General features: G+C 36.0%; 1 protein-coding gene across 1 annotated transcript in view; it reads right to left on the reverse strand.

The window, feature by feature from the left end:
• Positions 1–15,982, reverse strand: part of LOC106873000 (diacylglycerol lipase-beta) — a 52,646-nt gene that overhangs the window by 34,847 nt on the left and 1,817 nt on the right. Inside the window, exons 2-4 of the mRNA XM_014920201.3 lie at positions 13,916–14,163; positions 3,675–3,858; positions 3,037–3,127 (exon numbers count right to left, since the gene is read on the reverse strand). Coding sequence (XP_014775687.1) covers positions 3,037–3,127; positions 3,675–3,858; positions 13,916–14,163 — 523 coding nt within the window. The remainder of the gene's footprint in view (positions 1–3,036; positions 3,128–3,674; positions 3,859–13,915; positions 14,164–15,982) is intronic.

Consider the following 15,982-nt stretch of genomic DNA (forward strand, 5'->3'; position numbering starts at 1 on the left):
AGTGTAGATCATAAAAGTGCACCTGCCATGAAGACATTATTGTAGAAGTCACACAACTATGATTTTTATATTTCCTAAAAAATTAATTTAATTTTCATAATGATGGTGAACTTACATAAGTCTATACTTAATTTTGCTATGTGATCATCATCATCATCATCATCATCATCGTTTAACGTCCGGTTTCCATGCTAGCATGGGTTGGACGATTTGACTGAGGACTGGTGAAACCGGATGGCAACACCAGGCTCCAGTCTAATTTGGCAGAGTTTCTACAGCTGGATGGATGCCCTTCCTAACGCCAACCACTCAGAGAGTGTAGTGGGTGCTTTTACGTGTCACCCGCACGAAAACGGCCACGCTCGAAATGGTGTCTTTTATGTGCCACCCGCACAAGCCAGTCCAGGGGCACTGGCAACGATCTCGCTCTAAAATCCTACGGGAGCCAGTCAGGCGGTACTGGCAACGGCCACGCTCAAAATGGTGCATCTCATGTGCCTCCCGCACAAGAACCAGTCCAGGGGCACTGGCAACGATCTTACTTGGCTTGCCGGGTCTTCTCACGCACAGCACATTTCCAAAGGTGATAATAGACGTTACGGTCCGATATGAGCAGAATATTTTAAAACTCCTCTAATGTTTTGATTATGAATTTTTTTTTAAATGGTCTTTGGATTTTTATGTTCTCAGCATCAAACATTTTGGATATAGCAATTTTTATTTCAAAACAATTTTTTATAGATATGCAATATATATATATATATGATTTAAAATAATTTTTAAATAATTTAATAAAGTAAAAGGAAATGTTTATCAAATAAATTGTATATTCAATTTTATTTAAACAATTTTAGCATATTAAACCATATATGTGTAATATACTAACTGGATGGTCACAACTGGAGCATCTTCGCATTATCACCTATTATAGTAAGTTATTGAACAAAATTTTAAGTATATATTCTCATAGCAGCATATATATAATGGCGACTATACTTGTTGCCTTTCGGTTGTAAATTGCGAATAGCCACTTTAATAATTTATAATTCTCAGCTCACCATTTTCGAAATCAGTCAATGTTACCTATGGTGTTCTCTATAAGGCTGAAAAGGTGAGTTAGGTTCTTTAACCCTCAACAACAGAGTAATGGGTCACTGATGAAGATTAATTAAATCTGAAATCAGCACTGATATGACTCCATCTTGTTTGTTGTAGGGAGGGAGCCTGTTTCCCTTGTCAGTCATTAGAAAAGTGCTTTCACATGGCTAAGAGCTGTTTCGACTCTTATTTCTAGCAATGCTGGTGCTTACAAGCACCCTTCGTCACTTTAATGATGACTATATTTGTTGCCTTTCAGTTTTAAATTGCAAATAGCCACCTTGATTATATATGTATGTATGTATGTATGATATACATGAACTAAAGTACATAATAGCATATGAACAACAATTGAGTATTTCATCCATTTGCTGTTTCTATTTTGATTTCATTTTACTTCTGAAGCATTTTGATGTTAATGAAATAGTAAATAACTTTAATCTATATGATCTCTGACATGGGCATGCTTTTGAAATGCAATCAATATTTAATGTATAATCTCTATCATAGAAAATTTTAACATTTTCATAGTGATTTAAATGCTTTGTTACATATCAATTAACTTGAATAATAGATATAACTTATGCCATCCAAAATATGGCCCTATAGTGATATTTAGTTCTTGTATATAATTTATATCCCTAATTTTTTTACTTCATCAACTAATTATTCCATCTACTATTTTTACCTTCTATCAATCCAACATATGCTTTTTCCTTTTATTTTTTTTTCTTCTTTATACAATAATCAAGATCTCCTGATACTAAGAAAAGACATTCACTAAATATAAATGAATGTTGAGAGATTTGAAAGAACATTTAAGTAAAATAAATACTCTTTATACATCCATGGAGAGACCTAAAGCTCTAAAACCAACTATTGATTTGTGGGTTGCTACTTTCCCTTCTTATTTCTATGAAGAATTTTACTGTTTAACTAATATGATTTCTGGTACATGTGTTAGACAAGAAAGTGTAGACAAATTATTCTATCCATGTCATCCAGTACTCTACCATTTCTTACCACCCCGCTACTGCTGTTCCCAACTGTTTTCTCTTCTTTGTCTACATACCTTAGTACACTGAATACTCTCTACATCGTCTGATGTGCAAGATACCACACCTCATGTACTGGTACCACAATGGAAAGCTGACAAATCATGCTCCCTCAAGAATGACAGGTGAGTGATACAATCTCTCTATTGCTGCTACCACAGAAATGTGCCCAGGGTTTGGTTGGTAAATGAGCAGAGATATATGGTGTTCTGAAGTCCCTTTATTTAACCTCTAATGCTGGTGCCAAGAGAAAACTTACCCAATACACTCTGTAAAGTAGTTGGCAATAGGAAGGCCATCCAGCCTTAGAAACTAAACCAAATGGCACATATTCTTTTATTCTTTCATTTGTTTCAGTTATTGGACTTCAGTCATGCTGGGGCACCAATCTAATAAAAAAAAAAGACCATGACAATCCATCCAACCCATGCTAGCATGGGAAGAGGATGAAATGATGATGATTTCTAACTTTGGTACAAATTCATACATTTTGAAGAGGAGTGTAATTCATTTAATCAACTCCAGTGCCTGACTGGTATTTATTTTATTGACTCATAAAGGTTGAAAAGTAGGATCAACTACTTGGAGATTTGAATCCACAATGTAAAGAGATGTAACTAAACAAAGTAGTTAGTTTGACATTACCATTTCTTCCACGTTATTACTCTAATAACTTTAAAAAAAGATAAATAGTAAAACCAATAAAACTGCTTGAAAATAAATTAAGTAAAAAGAAATTGCAATAAGAAATGGAAACATAACCTAAAAATGATGCTGGATTCACAGTTATACTACAATCCCATAACAATAATCTTCCTAACAAAAAATTATTAAACACTTGCTTTGTTAATTTGTTTTTTGTTGTTAAAATAGAAATATTTACCTGAAATATTGTAGCAAACAATTTTGCAACATCGTTTAATGCGCGTTTGCTCTCTGGATTGTTTCGAAAACAACAGCAAATAACATTGCATCTAAAACAAAGTAAAAGAAATACATTATAATGACTGATTTATTTAAGTTTAGAATATCAAGTAAATTATTTATTCAAGTTGATTTTGTTTGTAAAAATAAAGCAAAACAACTGACTGATGGGCAGAGGATTAATAACATTAACTTAAACAAAAAAAGTTCTCTATCCCAAACTAAAATTGTTTCATGGAAAATAAGCATTAAGCAGGTGAGATAAACGAAATTCTCCTGGATACCAGTCTATTACAGTTAATATTTTCAGATAAGGTGTCATATCAACTAAGTCAAGACTTAATACCCTACATATATAACAAAACTTTAACAATAGATTTAAATTCAAAGATATGAACTTGTAGCTCAAAACTTTATCTCTATAAGTCATTTTAACTTCTCCATTATATAGATAGATATGGGATTAAGAATAAAAACATGAAGATCTCTCAACTAGAAATATTAAAAATATGGCCATATAAATGATTTTTTTTTTTAATAATGAACACAAGGTTTCATAAACAAGAGTTATAAAAATTATATAAATTATAAGCTTACCTTCCTTCCCAGACTTTTGATGAAGGGTATCTTCGAGTATGGCCATATCCAATAGGGTCAAACAAAAGAACAATGCCAAAACTAATGACAATACATATACACCAGCCACAGATCACTGCACCCTTTACAGTCAAAACCAACATATAATTGCAACCAGTTGATTTCCCAAATGCCCAAAATGTACCTGTGAAAACAAGAAACACATTTTTGAAAAGCATTCTCATATAAATAGAAATAAAGAACTAAAATTCACATAGTGTATATCATTTCAAACAATTAGTAGCTACATATTCACAAAAGTGTCGGTGAGAAAGATACAGACCAATACCATTTGATTTCCTTCAACAGTTCCACCTTAACTTTTAGTCATAAAATATAGAAGCATTTTGTAGTTGATGAATGTTGAACCATTGAGGGAATTTTTAAGTGATCACTAGACCTGCTGAAAATAGCAGCAAAATCTTTAAATCATACTCTATGAGAAGTGTCCCAGCCAGAATGTTTTTGATCTTAGGTCTACTTGACCCTAACAAAGTTGAGGTTAACCACAACATTCACTTCTAGTTATATATATTTTTACAATTAGCTAGAAAATGTACCATAATAAAAATTAATGAATATACCTGTACATACTGTTAACAAAATAATTATTATTTTGCTAATTGATAACTTCAAGCAAGGCCAGAAATTTTGGAGGAAGGGAACAGTTGATATAACAACTCCAAAACTTGACTGGTGTATTTTTTTAAACATCACCAGAAAGATAAAAGGCAAAGTTGATCTCAAAACATAAAGAGCCAAAACAAATACTGCAAGGTATTATGACCAACACTAATGATTCTGCCAATCTACAGTCTTCAATAACAGAAAATATAAACAAAATAATAATTTCTAATATAACCACTAGGCTACAAATTTGGGTATAGGAATGTTACTTGAATATATCTTGACCAGTAGTTTATTTTATTGACTCTAAAAAGTTGACCCTACCAAGATCTGAACTCAGATTATAAAGAGCTGGAACAAATACCATAAGCATTTTGTCTGACACTAAAAGGATTTTGTCAGCTGTCTTACACTGATATAAGAAATTTGTAAATACTTTATTTTATCATTCCTGAAGCACTTAATAAACCCCAATAGGGTTTTTTTTAATTTCTCTAAAAATTAAGTACTATTGCTATATCTTGGTCTTATATGCCATACCTTTCCTAAACACTGGACTAAATCTAAATGTAGTCATACCTGATAAGTGGATTCTATCTCAATCCACAAAGACTGACCAGCCATCAAGTCCTATTATCCTTATCTTCTAGCTACTGTAGATTCTGCTCTGTTTTCTCTACCCAAATCCATGATATGGCAATCTAGTTTCATCCTGACATTGCTCTCTGCTTCAGCCCATAAAGATTTCGTACTCAACACTTAACCTAATCCTTCCTCATCAAAACTGTACTGCTCTGGAATTATTAGGTTGTTCCGAAAATAATGGCCACTCTAAGTGTTGTGTTTTGAAATGCAATTTTATCATAGTATTTTAATTATATTTTAGGTGAATTTCAACATACTTAATAATTGATGTATGCTCTTTAATAATTTTCTACTTATTTCAGACAGAAAACATTCTTGAAGCGTAGGCGCCCTTAATTATGAACATGACAAAAAAGTACCTTCGCTTACTTTTCTTGAATGAATTCAAGCTTGGGCACAATGCCTCCCAAACTGCTGCCAATATCAACAGAGCATGGGGAGAGGGGTCCACAAGTGATCACACAGTACGAAAGTAGTTTCAGAAATTCCGTAGTGGTGATGAGAGCCTTGAACATGAAGAAAGTAGAGGACAGTCATGAAGTCTTGACAATGAACAATTGAAAGCAATTGTTGAACAAAACCCACGTCAAAGTGTCAGAGAAATGTCTCAGGCACTTGGTGTTGATATTGCAATGGTCTCAAACAATCAGCAGAAGATTGGCAAGGTGAAAAAGCTTGATAAATGGGTACTGCATGAGCTCAATGAAAATCAAAAAGTTTGATGTGTGCTCGATGCTCTTTCTGCAAAACACCAATGATACTTTTCTTGGCCGAAAATGCACTTGTGACAAAAAGTGGATTCTTTATGACAACCATAAACAATCAGGTCAATGGCTTGATCGTGATGAGTCCCCCAAACATTTCCCAAAGCCAAAGTTGCATCAGCAAAAGATTATGGTGACTGTCGTCGTCGTCGTTTAACGTCCGCTTTCCATGCTAGCATGGGTTGGACGATTTGACTGAGGACTGGTGAAACCAGATGGCTACACCAGGCTCCAATCTGATTTGGCAGAGTTTCTACAGCTGGATGCCTTTCCTAACGCCAACCACTCAGAGAGTGTAGTGGGTGCTTTTACGTGTCACCCGCACGAAGGCCAGTCAGGCGGTACTGGCAACGGCCACGCTCATCTCGCTCGAGAAACCTCATGTGTCACCCGCACAAGAGCCAGCCCAGGGGCACCGGCAACGATCTCGCTCGAAAATCCTACAACAACCCCACACAAGAGCCAGTTCAGGGGCACCGGCAACAATCTCACTCGAAGAAATTTCATGTGTCACCCGCACAAGAGCCAGTCCAGGGGCACCGGCAACGATCTCGCTCGAAAAACCTCATGTGTCACCCGCACAAGAGCCAGCCCAGGGGCACCGGCAACGATCTCGCTCAAAAATCCTACAACAACCCCACACAAGAGCCAGTTCAGGGGCACCGGCAACAATCTCACTCGAAGAAATTTCATGTGTCACCCGCACAAGAGCCAGTCCAGGGGCACCGGCAACGATCTCGCTCGAAAAACCTCATGTGTCACCCGCACAAGAGCCAGCCCAGGGGCACCGGCAACGATCCCGCTCGGAAGATTTCATGTATCGCCCACATATGAGCCAATCCAAGGGCACCAGCAACGATCCTGCTCGAAAGATTTCATGTGTCGCCCGCACATGAGCCAGTCCAGGGGCACTGGCAACGATCCTGCTCGAAAGATTTCATGTGTCGCCCACACAGGTGGTCTGCAATTAGTGTTGTCCATTACAGCTTTCTGGAAGCCGATCAGAGCATTACAGCAGAGGTTTATTGCAATCAACTCGCTGAAATGCATGCTCACTTGCAAAAAATGAGACCTGCTTTGGTGAATCGCCGTGGCCCAATTCTGCTCCACGATAATGCAAAGCCATATGTTGCAAGAATGATGCTGCAGAAACTCACATACTTGGAATACAAGACTTTACAACATCCTCCATATTTTCCTGATTTTTCACCCACTGACTACCATTTTTTAAAGCATTTAAACACGTTTTTAAGTGATAAAACTTTCAGGTTCAAACCAGAGGTAGAATCAGCTTACAAGGATTTCTTAGCATCAAAGCCAATAAGTTTTTATCGACAAGGCATAAATAATCTTGTTGCTTGATGGAAGAGATGCAGAGATGTTCATGGCTCATACTTTGACTAATCAAAACATTTCTATTGTTAATTTTTCTAAAATATAATTATGTTTTTGAAATCGGCCGTTATTTTTAGAACAACCTAATATTTATTCATTCATAGGTTTTCTCAAACTATTTGTCATTAAGGTTTTTAAATTAAATACAAAATGCATTAACATCATCTAGCCATACCAATTGGTCTGAAAAAATAATCACTAACAAGCAGTAATAGTTAGTCTAGAAATAAACACAAATATTTGAATAGCAATTAGTTAAACATCTGTTTGAATTTCTGTTAGTAGTTTCTTCTCTAATATCACATCATCCTAGAACAATTTTAAACTTGATACAGCTATTTTGTCCAACACTTGTTCCACTAGAATACTAATTCACAGCTTAAAATAGTCACCCTTATTCACATGTGTAAGCTTTTAGACTTGAAATATCAGTGGCAATTTAGTAATTTGTTCAACTTATAATAAATTACATTGCCATTTCAGTAAAATTTATTCCTACAAGACAAAAGTTGGAGCTTTATGTTATGATGTTCAAGTTCTGCATTTGAGTAATTTAGTGAACAACTTTTACATGTAGTGAAGTGCAACAAATAAGTTGTGGATGAAGTTAATAGTTCTGCTGCTTAAATTATTATCATTTATCTACATTCTAACTGCATGGTAAAACATAATATTTAGATTTCATAATTCCTTGACATCCATATTAATGAGAAGAGAAACTTCCTCTGACTTTCTGATCCATATGCTAAAATATGTCAAATATTCCAAAACTTTAGCTTGTAATAAGTGCATATGTAAGTATAAAAAGATACATGTACACACACCTAGATCAAAATATGCATGTCCACACAAGCAATGACATCCTTACTTGTACACATGTGCAGTTATTCACACAAACGCACACACGTTTGCCACCGTCAAATGCCTATTCAATTAAGTAGTATCCTCACATAGCTGTATTCCTGACTGATGCACAAAATATTTGATCTGTTCCTCCTGTCCCAAACAAACCTTTACCTAGCAATAACTTACTATTTATGTATTCATTGGATCATCCAGTCACTGCCAAATCAATGTAACACTGCCATTCCAGATCAGTTAACTGGTTGGAATTCCATCAGTTCTATGATGACTGCTTAAATGTAATGTACTCCTGACCGATCATCTGAGACAGCTAATCAAGTGACCATTCCCATTTTACTCACAACCAAAAGCCCAGAATCTCTGAGTGGTTTACTTACACAAGAACTAAGAACACTGCTTACAAAAACCTAAAGGAAATCCCCTACCACTACTACCTGAAAGATTTTTACTATCAAGTAATGCAAGAAGCTGAAAATAAGAAGTTTATTAATTTTCTGTAGCATGAAGATCAGAGGTGTGAAGTATTCCAGGATGGAAGGTAGTGCACAAGATAAAACTGAGATATCATTAGGAGGAAGTGTATAAAGAAGTATAATGGCACTTGATTTTGACAACACCAAAATGTAAGGGGCATGAAATCAGTATTACAAGAAATTATTGGATGAGAAAAATTGATAGGAGAAAAAGGATTTTTTTCCCAAATATACCTAACAAAGAGACCAACCACTCAATTTGATAACAAGATAACAAGCAGTATAATAATAAGAACAATTAAAGAAATAAAAGCAAGGAAGGCAGCTGGTCTGTCAGGAAAAGTAAAAGAGATGCTTTAAATATTTGGTATGGGCTAGTCACTCACATACTCAATCAGTAGTACAATGCCCAATAGTACAGGAAGGTGTCATGTCTAATAACTGGGGCAATAGGATTGTTAACTACTATAAGAGCAAAGAAGCACTTAAGATAGGTAATTGTAGAGGTACTAAATTGTTGACCAAGTTATGAAAGTTATGGAAAGAGTTATTGCACAATTGATTTGGAAGAGAATTGGCCTAGATGATTGCTGCAAGAGATATTAGCATTATCATCATCCTAGTGAGACAACTGCAGAAGTACTTAACTTGGCATAAGCCTTTGTACCTAGCTTTTGTTGATCTGGAGAAGGCCTAGCATGCTCTGTAATCGAGTGGTTGCCAAGTATGCTAAGAATAAATGAATGATTTAAGAGGGTCACACAAGCCATTTACAAAGGCACCACCAGCAAGATGGTTAGTAAAGAAGTTAGTAAAGAGTTCAGTGATGAATTTACCATACAGGTAGGGTCCATTAGGGTTCAGCTCTCAGGCTCTCCTGATTATCATAATCTTACTGACTATAACTGAGGAACTTAAGGTTAGCTACCTGTGGATGCTCCTGTATGATGATAACCTGGTTCTTATGGTAGTATCTTAAGACTATTCAGGAAAGAAATTCTTGACTTAGACACTTAGAATCAAGAAGCTTCAAAAGCAAACTTATCAAAGACTTAAGTAGAAAAGAAGACAGGACTCTGCTGCCATAAGGGAAATGGCCATATATTTAACAGGCAGAAAAGGAGTGGGTAGAAATTCCAGCTGACAGTAGGTTTCTTATGTGGCAGAAGCACAGGCATAGTCAGTAGTAAGAATACATGTGAAATAAATTCTTTCAACTGTTCTGGAGACTCTCTAAAAGTAGTTGCTAGCTTTTCTTACTGATATGATCTAATTAGCAGTAGAGGTAGATATTCAGAATAGTGAGAGTAGAAGAGTAAAAACAAGGTCTTGAAAGTTCAAGGAGCTGCTACTTCTGCTGACAACAAAGGAATTCTATCTCTGTGAAAAGCAGATTGTTTGTAATTGTATATCAAGTATGATGTTGCATGGTAGTGAAATATGAATCTTGAATGCAAAATATTTTGAAAGACAAGAATAAAATGAAGTTAGCAAACTTCACTGAACCTGTAATACTAGTATATATGAATGACAGAATATATATAACCTGAGAGAAAACTATACAAAGGACAGCACTGGGGTGGGCATGTGATACATATAGAGTATGTCAGCTATATAAAGAACTTATGAATACTCAAAGCGGATAGAACCCTGTGAAAGACAGACACCTAAGACAGTATGGGATGAAGTTGTGAAGGCTAATATCAAGATGTTAAGATAGGTGCAGGCATGGCTGTGTGGTAAGAAGCTTGGTTCCCAACCACATGCATCTGGGTTGAGTCCCATTGCATGACACCTTGGGCAAGTGTCTTCTACTATAACCCCATGCCAACCAAAGGTCTGTGAGCGGATTAGGTAAACAGAAACTGAAAGATGCCTGTCATATATATATATATATATATATATATATATATATATATACTCTGAATGGAGGCAATGCAAGCGGAAACTAGAGGAACATAATTAATAACCACACTCAAAATCAAATATATACATATATTCTTCTACATTTATTCACAGCACAGAACTCCAGTAGCCTTGTTCCCTCTCCGTCCAACATGCCCATTGAAATCCCCAACCGCAAAGATGAGATCATTGTCACTCGTCTTGGAGATAGCCTGCAGAAGAATATCATAAAAGTGGTCCTTCTGTTCATTTGGTAGGCCCACTTGTAGGGTGCAGGCAGATATAATTGTAGCTATACTATTCTGCAAGACTAGCCTAAGCTTAAGTACTCTATCCCATACTCTAACTACCTCTATGACCTTATCGACCCATTTCTCAGCTAGGAGTATGCCTACATGTATACAATCGACCCCAGGATTGGGGTCAGTTTGTTCGGCTAAAGGCGGTGCTCCAGTATGGCCACAGCCAAATGACTGAAACAAATAAAAGAATGTGTAATGTATTACTTTGTGCTTGTGTTTGTCTTCCATCACTACTTGATAATCAGTATTGGTGTGTTTACATCCCCATAAATTAGCAGTTCAGCAAAAGTGACCGATAGAATAAGTACCAAGCTTTAAAAAAAAGGCCTGGGGGTCGATCTGTTTGACTGAAACCCCTCAAGGTGGTGCCCCAGCATGGCCACAGTCAAATGACTGAAACAAGTAAAAGATACAAAGGACATGACAAATGACTGCAAGGACTTGCAACTCATAGTACTGGAGGAGACTTGCCCTCACATGCAAGCATGGCGAAACAAATGTTAAAATGGTGATAGTGATGAAGGCTGTGATCTATAATATATTTACATTTCATATATATCTAAAATATATTTACATTTCAGTCTCTCACATAATATGCTCTTAAGTCTTCATCTGCTTGTTATTTAATACCCTCTTATCTCCTTATCACCTACTCTCTCTCCAGGACACTATACCACACCACCTGTATAGCAAGGGATGGCATTAGATCATTCTTCCCTACCACTATCTCTTTCTCACAACATGATGCCTGTATAATAATGGATTGTACCAGATCTCTTCATAGCTGATACAAACCTTTCTGTGCAGCTAACCATCACTCCCTTTCCCACAAGTCAATCATCATTGACATCAGTCATCCTTTTTTACCATCAGAAGCCAGTAACTCTGAATAAAGATTAACTTGGACATGATGAACCATCCAATTCTTGCCATCAGAAAAAGTGAGTGCAAAATGATGATGATGACAACGATGACAACAATGATGACGACGGGGTGAGGGAGGCTAATTACTCACTACCACAATGCCTCATCAAAAAAATAAAGAATGCCTTCAAGCTTCCTTGCCAATCAAATGGAAGCAATAATCTCTGATCATTTGCCAAGAGTGTCTCCAAGTTGACAGAATACACATTACTTGTCAACCAAGATGTCTCTATTAGCACTACATTTGCAGCTGCCATGTACAAAAAATCCTCTGATTGTTCCAACCAGTCCTAATGCCAAATCATCCATCATCTTTAAACAATATATTTTAAAGCTAGCTCTGAAATTCAATTTCACTAAATTCACTAAACTCAACCCCTTTCTTCAATCCTTTTTTAAAAGGACACAAACATACACATACATCCTAAACCAGATATCAAAGAATGTCATTTGGCTAATTGGCAAGGATTCACTTATCAACATACTGCAACCACTGGCTCAGTGATTGCAGTGCCTCTACAATTCTGAACATGTTAGCTGTGTTTCCCCATCTAGAATTACTTGTCTCTTTTCCCTCCTCCATCACTCACACCTTGCGGGCCCTTCACTAAACATTTTGTCCTGTCCTTCTTCCTCACAGCTGCAATCAACTAGAGTTTCCTGAAATCCATATTTTTCCTACAAACATTCTATTTGAATGTCATCTGCAAAGATTATGGGGACTGCCTATCTTCTGACTAACTCATAAAACACAAACAAATCAAGAGAGTGTCTATGTGGTTGCTCAATCTGCCAGCAACAGCAACCAAACCCACTTTAAATCATACCATATTGCATTAAAAAATGGAAAGGTGCATTGTATAAAATAATCCTCAATATACTGTGGCTGAAAGAAAAACAAAAACAGGATGATCACAGCTAGAATGCTCTTTTTCATAGGTCTGCTTGATCAGAGCTGACATTAAGCTACAAGTACAGTAGAAGAAAGTAAACACACACACACACACATACAGTGCAAAGTGCAAGCATAGCCAACAATCCCAAGCATATGCAACAAGCCCAGGCAAGACCAACAAGCACAGACATGACCGATAGGTACAAGAATGGTTGCCACATTGTTAATAAGTTCACTTCTTAATTATGTGGCTTCAGGATCAGTTTCACTGCATGGTAAGTATTGTGGGCAAGTACTTTTTGCTATAGTCCCAAGCCAACCAAAACTTTGTGAGTGGATTTGGTAGACAGAAACCAAAAGTCCAGCATATATATATGTGTATGCATAGGTGCAGGATTGGCTCTCTGATAAGAAGCTTGCTTCCCAACCACGTGGCTCCAGGTTCAGTCCCACTGCACAGCACCTTGGGCAAGTGTCTCCTATAGCCACAGGCTGAACAAAACTTTGTGAGTGGATCTGGTAGATGGAAATTATCATGTGTGTGTGTGTGTGTGTGTGTGTGTGTGTGTGTGTGTGTGTGTGTGTGTGTGTGTAATCATCCTTATCTTCACAATGACGATGATATCATTATTATATATATATATCTTTGTATGTGTCTTTGTGCTTGTCTTCTACCACTGCTTGACAACTGGTGTTGGTGTGTTTATATCCCCATAACTTAGAAGTTTGGCAAAAGAGACCAATAGCATAAGTACCAAGCTTAGATAAATACTAGGGTCGATTCATTGACACTTTATTTCATGTTGCTCCAATTCACTCAGCTGGCAAAAATGAGTTGTACCTGTAGTTCAAAGGGCCAACTTTGTCACATTCTGTGTCACGTTGAATCCCCTTAAGAACTAAATGAAGGGTATTTGTGTGTGAGGAGTGCTCAGCCACTTGCATGTTAATTTCACGAGCAAGTTGTTCTGTTGATCAGATCAACTAGAGCACTCATCGTCATAACCAATAGAGTGTCAGTAAGCACAAGTGCATTTTATGTAACACTGACACAAATGCACTTCATGTGGTACCAGCACCTGCAAGACAAAGACCTCTCAGTTGGGAGAGGGAGTGAGGGGCATGGCCAAAAAGGACATGCCTGTATGTATGGACGGCTACAATTTTAATTGCTTGACATGTCATCTCAATTACAACAAATCACCAGAGGTCTTGATCCCTTGTGATCTCCTCAGTGAGGCTCAGTATCTGAAGATCCTTTCTCACAACTTCGTCCCAGTGGTGAGAAAGGATCATCAGACACTGGGCCTCACTTTTAGGTGGACATTAAAAACAATGATGATGATGATATGTATTTATATACATACAATTTATTCAAGTAATCCTATAAAGCAAATTAAATATTTACCAAGTACATTCCAGATAAGTTCAGGCATTCCAAGGAGAACTTTTAAGTAGAGAAAATATGGTAGCTTTCTTCGAGGAAATGTGTTGGTAATGTTCCCTTTCATGCTTATACTGATTATGCCAATTGTCAGAACAATGCTGATTGAAAGAAGAGTGATAACTCCAATGTAATAAGTCCATAACAAATGGCCATCATTGCAACTGAAAGCTTCTTTGTGGTGATTAAAAACCACAATTATAGCAATTAACCTGAATAACAAAAGTAAAAATAAAAGTGATCAGTTGTACTTTTCACAGAAATACACAAATTATCAAAAAGGTACAATAAAATCAGTCATAATTTGCTATGAGCTCTTTCCTGTGACCAACTGCTACCTGAAACTGGCTAATAACAAAAGTTTATTGTGTATAACAAAACAGGTAGGCTGAACAATTAGATACACTTCAACAGTCTCTATTCTTTTAGTCTGAGATGGGTTTGTAGTGACGTCAGTTTTTAGGACTATTTTTACTAATTATGGAAATATTGTTGGTAATCTTTATACAGTATTATCTCCAATCATCTTCAAGTGGTATTCGTAACTAAAGCAGACACTGATTCTGGAATCATTATTTCATCAACTGGATTTGACAGTCTAAGTAGAGAACAATAATGTTATCACCATCAGTATGAACCAGAGATACCAAAAAGTAAGAGATGCTGAAACCAAATTTTTAAATCTTAAAAACTTGAATAGTATTTTTACAAAAGTTTTTTTCTTTATGAAATAATGCCATATTCATGATATAGTTTATTTTTATTCCAAATCTCAGCAAAGAAGGGAATAAATTTGAAATGAAAACAGTATTTTTGGAAGCAATTTACATTTTTCTGTGCCTAGTACTTGATATTAAATACAATTGCCTTCACATAGTGCCTGTACACAACTTCTTTTAATAAGAGATATTTGATTTTACTAATAGTCATCACATTACAGATGTAGTTTAGGAACCAATACTACAAATTCTATTGCTGCAACTTTCTTGTCATTAAAGTACAGAATTGTAAGTGAAGCTCGAACCTAAATATTTTAAATTAAGCCAATTACATGTATCTCTATTTCCAAATAAGAATTCCATCAAAATCACAGTCTAAATATTATTTTCTTTTATTTTAAATTTAAGCGTAAGAATAAATATTTTCAATATCCATTGTTGTTTTTTCAGCAATAAGCTTTAATTCTCAGTAAAAAAAAAAAGATTAACAAGGAAAAGCAAATACTAGAAACTACTGTTTATATCCTGTTGCACAACTACATATATACATAAAACAACCACTACAATTTTATCTTTATAAAATTTTTTTTTAAATAAATATCATAGCTGAACTAGGATGTTAGCTAGAATAAATAAGTTAGAAATGCATTATCTAGAACCAACTGAAATAATTAACCATGAGAGGAAATAGAAATAAAAAACAATAAAATTTCTAAATACATTTGAAATAAAATATAGGTGCAGGAGTGGCTGTGTGGTAAGTAGCTTGCTTACCAACCACATGGTTCCAGGTTCAGTCCCACTGCGTGGCACCTTGGGCAAGTGTCTTCTACTATAACCTCGGGCCAACCAAAGCCTTGTGAGTGGATTTGGTAGACGGAAACTGAAAGAAGCCTGGCGTATATGCATAATATATATATGCATAATATTTTTATTTGTGTTGTTAAATGTTTTAATTCGGTCTGTTTTCCTCGCATACTGTTTTTCTCTGTTATATTGGTGCGCTATTAAGGATATTAGTGGCATGGAATGGAATATACTTGCTTGAATCAGTCTACTACATATATGACCAGTACTTATTAATTTATCAACCCTGGAAGAATGAGCCAATGACCAAGACTTTATGTAGTTAACCTGCTAGAAACACCAGTCAAGACTCCCTTGAATGAAATCATGTCATTTTGAAAAAAACGAGTACACTTTACATAATTTAATCCTAGACACCTAAAAAATGGGATTGTCATAGCTGGAATGTTTTAGAGGATAAAGGAAACACAGCAATCCTAGAATAATGAAAGCTAAGTTGACTGAT

Source organism: Octopus bimaculoides, chromosome 3 (genome assembly GCF_046866305.1).
Source record: "Octopus bimaculoides isolate indiv1 chromosome 3, ASM4686630v1, whole genome shotgun sequence".
NCBI lineage: Eukaryota > Metazoa > Mollusca > Cephalopoda > Octopoda > Octopodidae > Octopus > Octopus bimaculoides.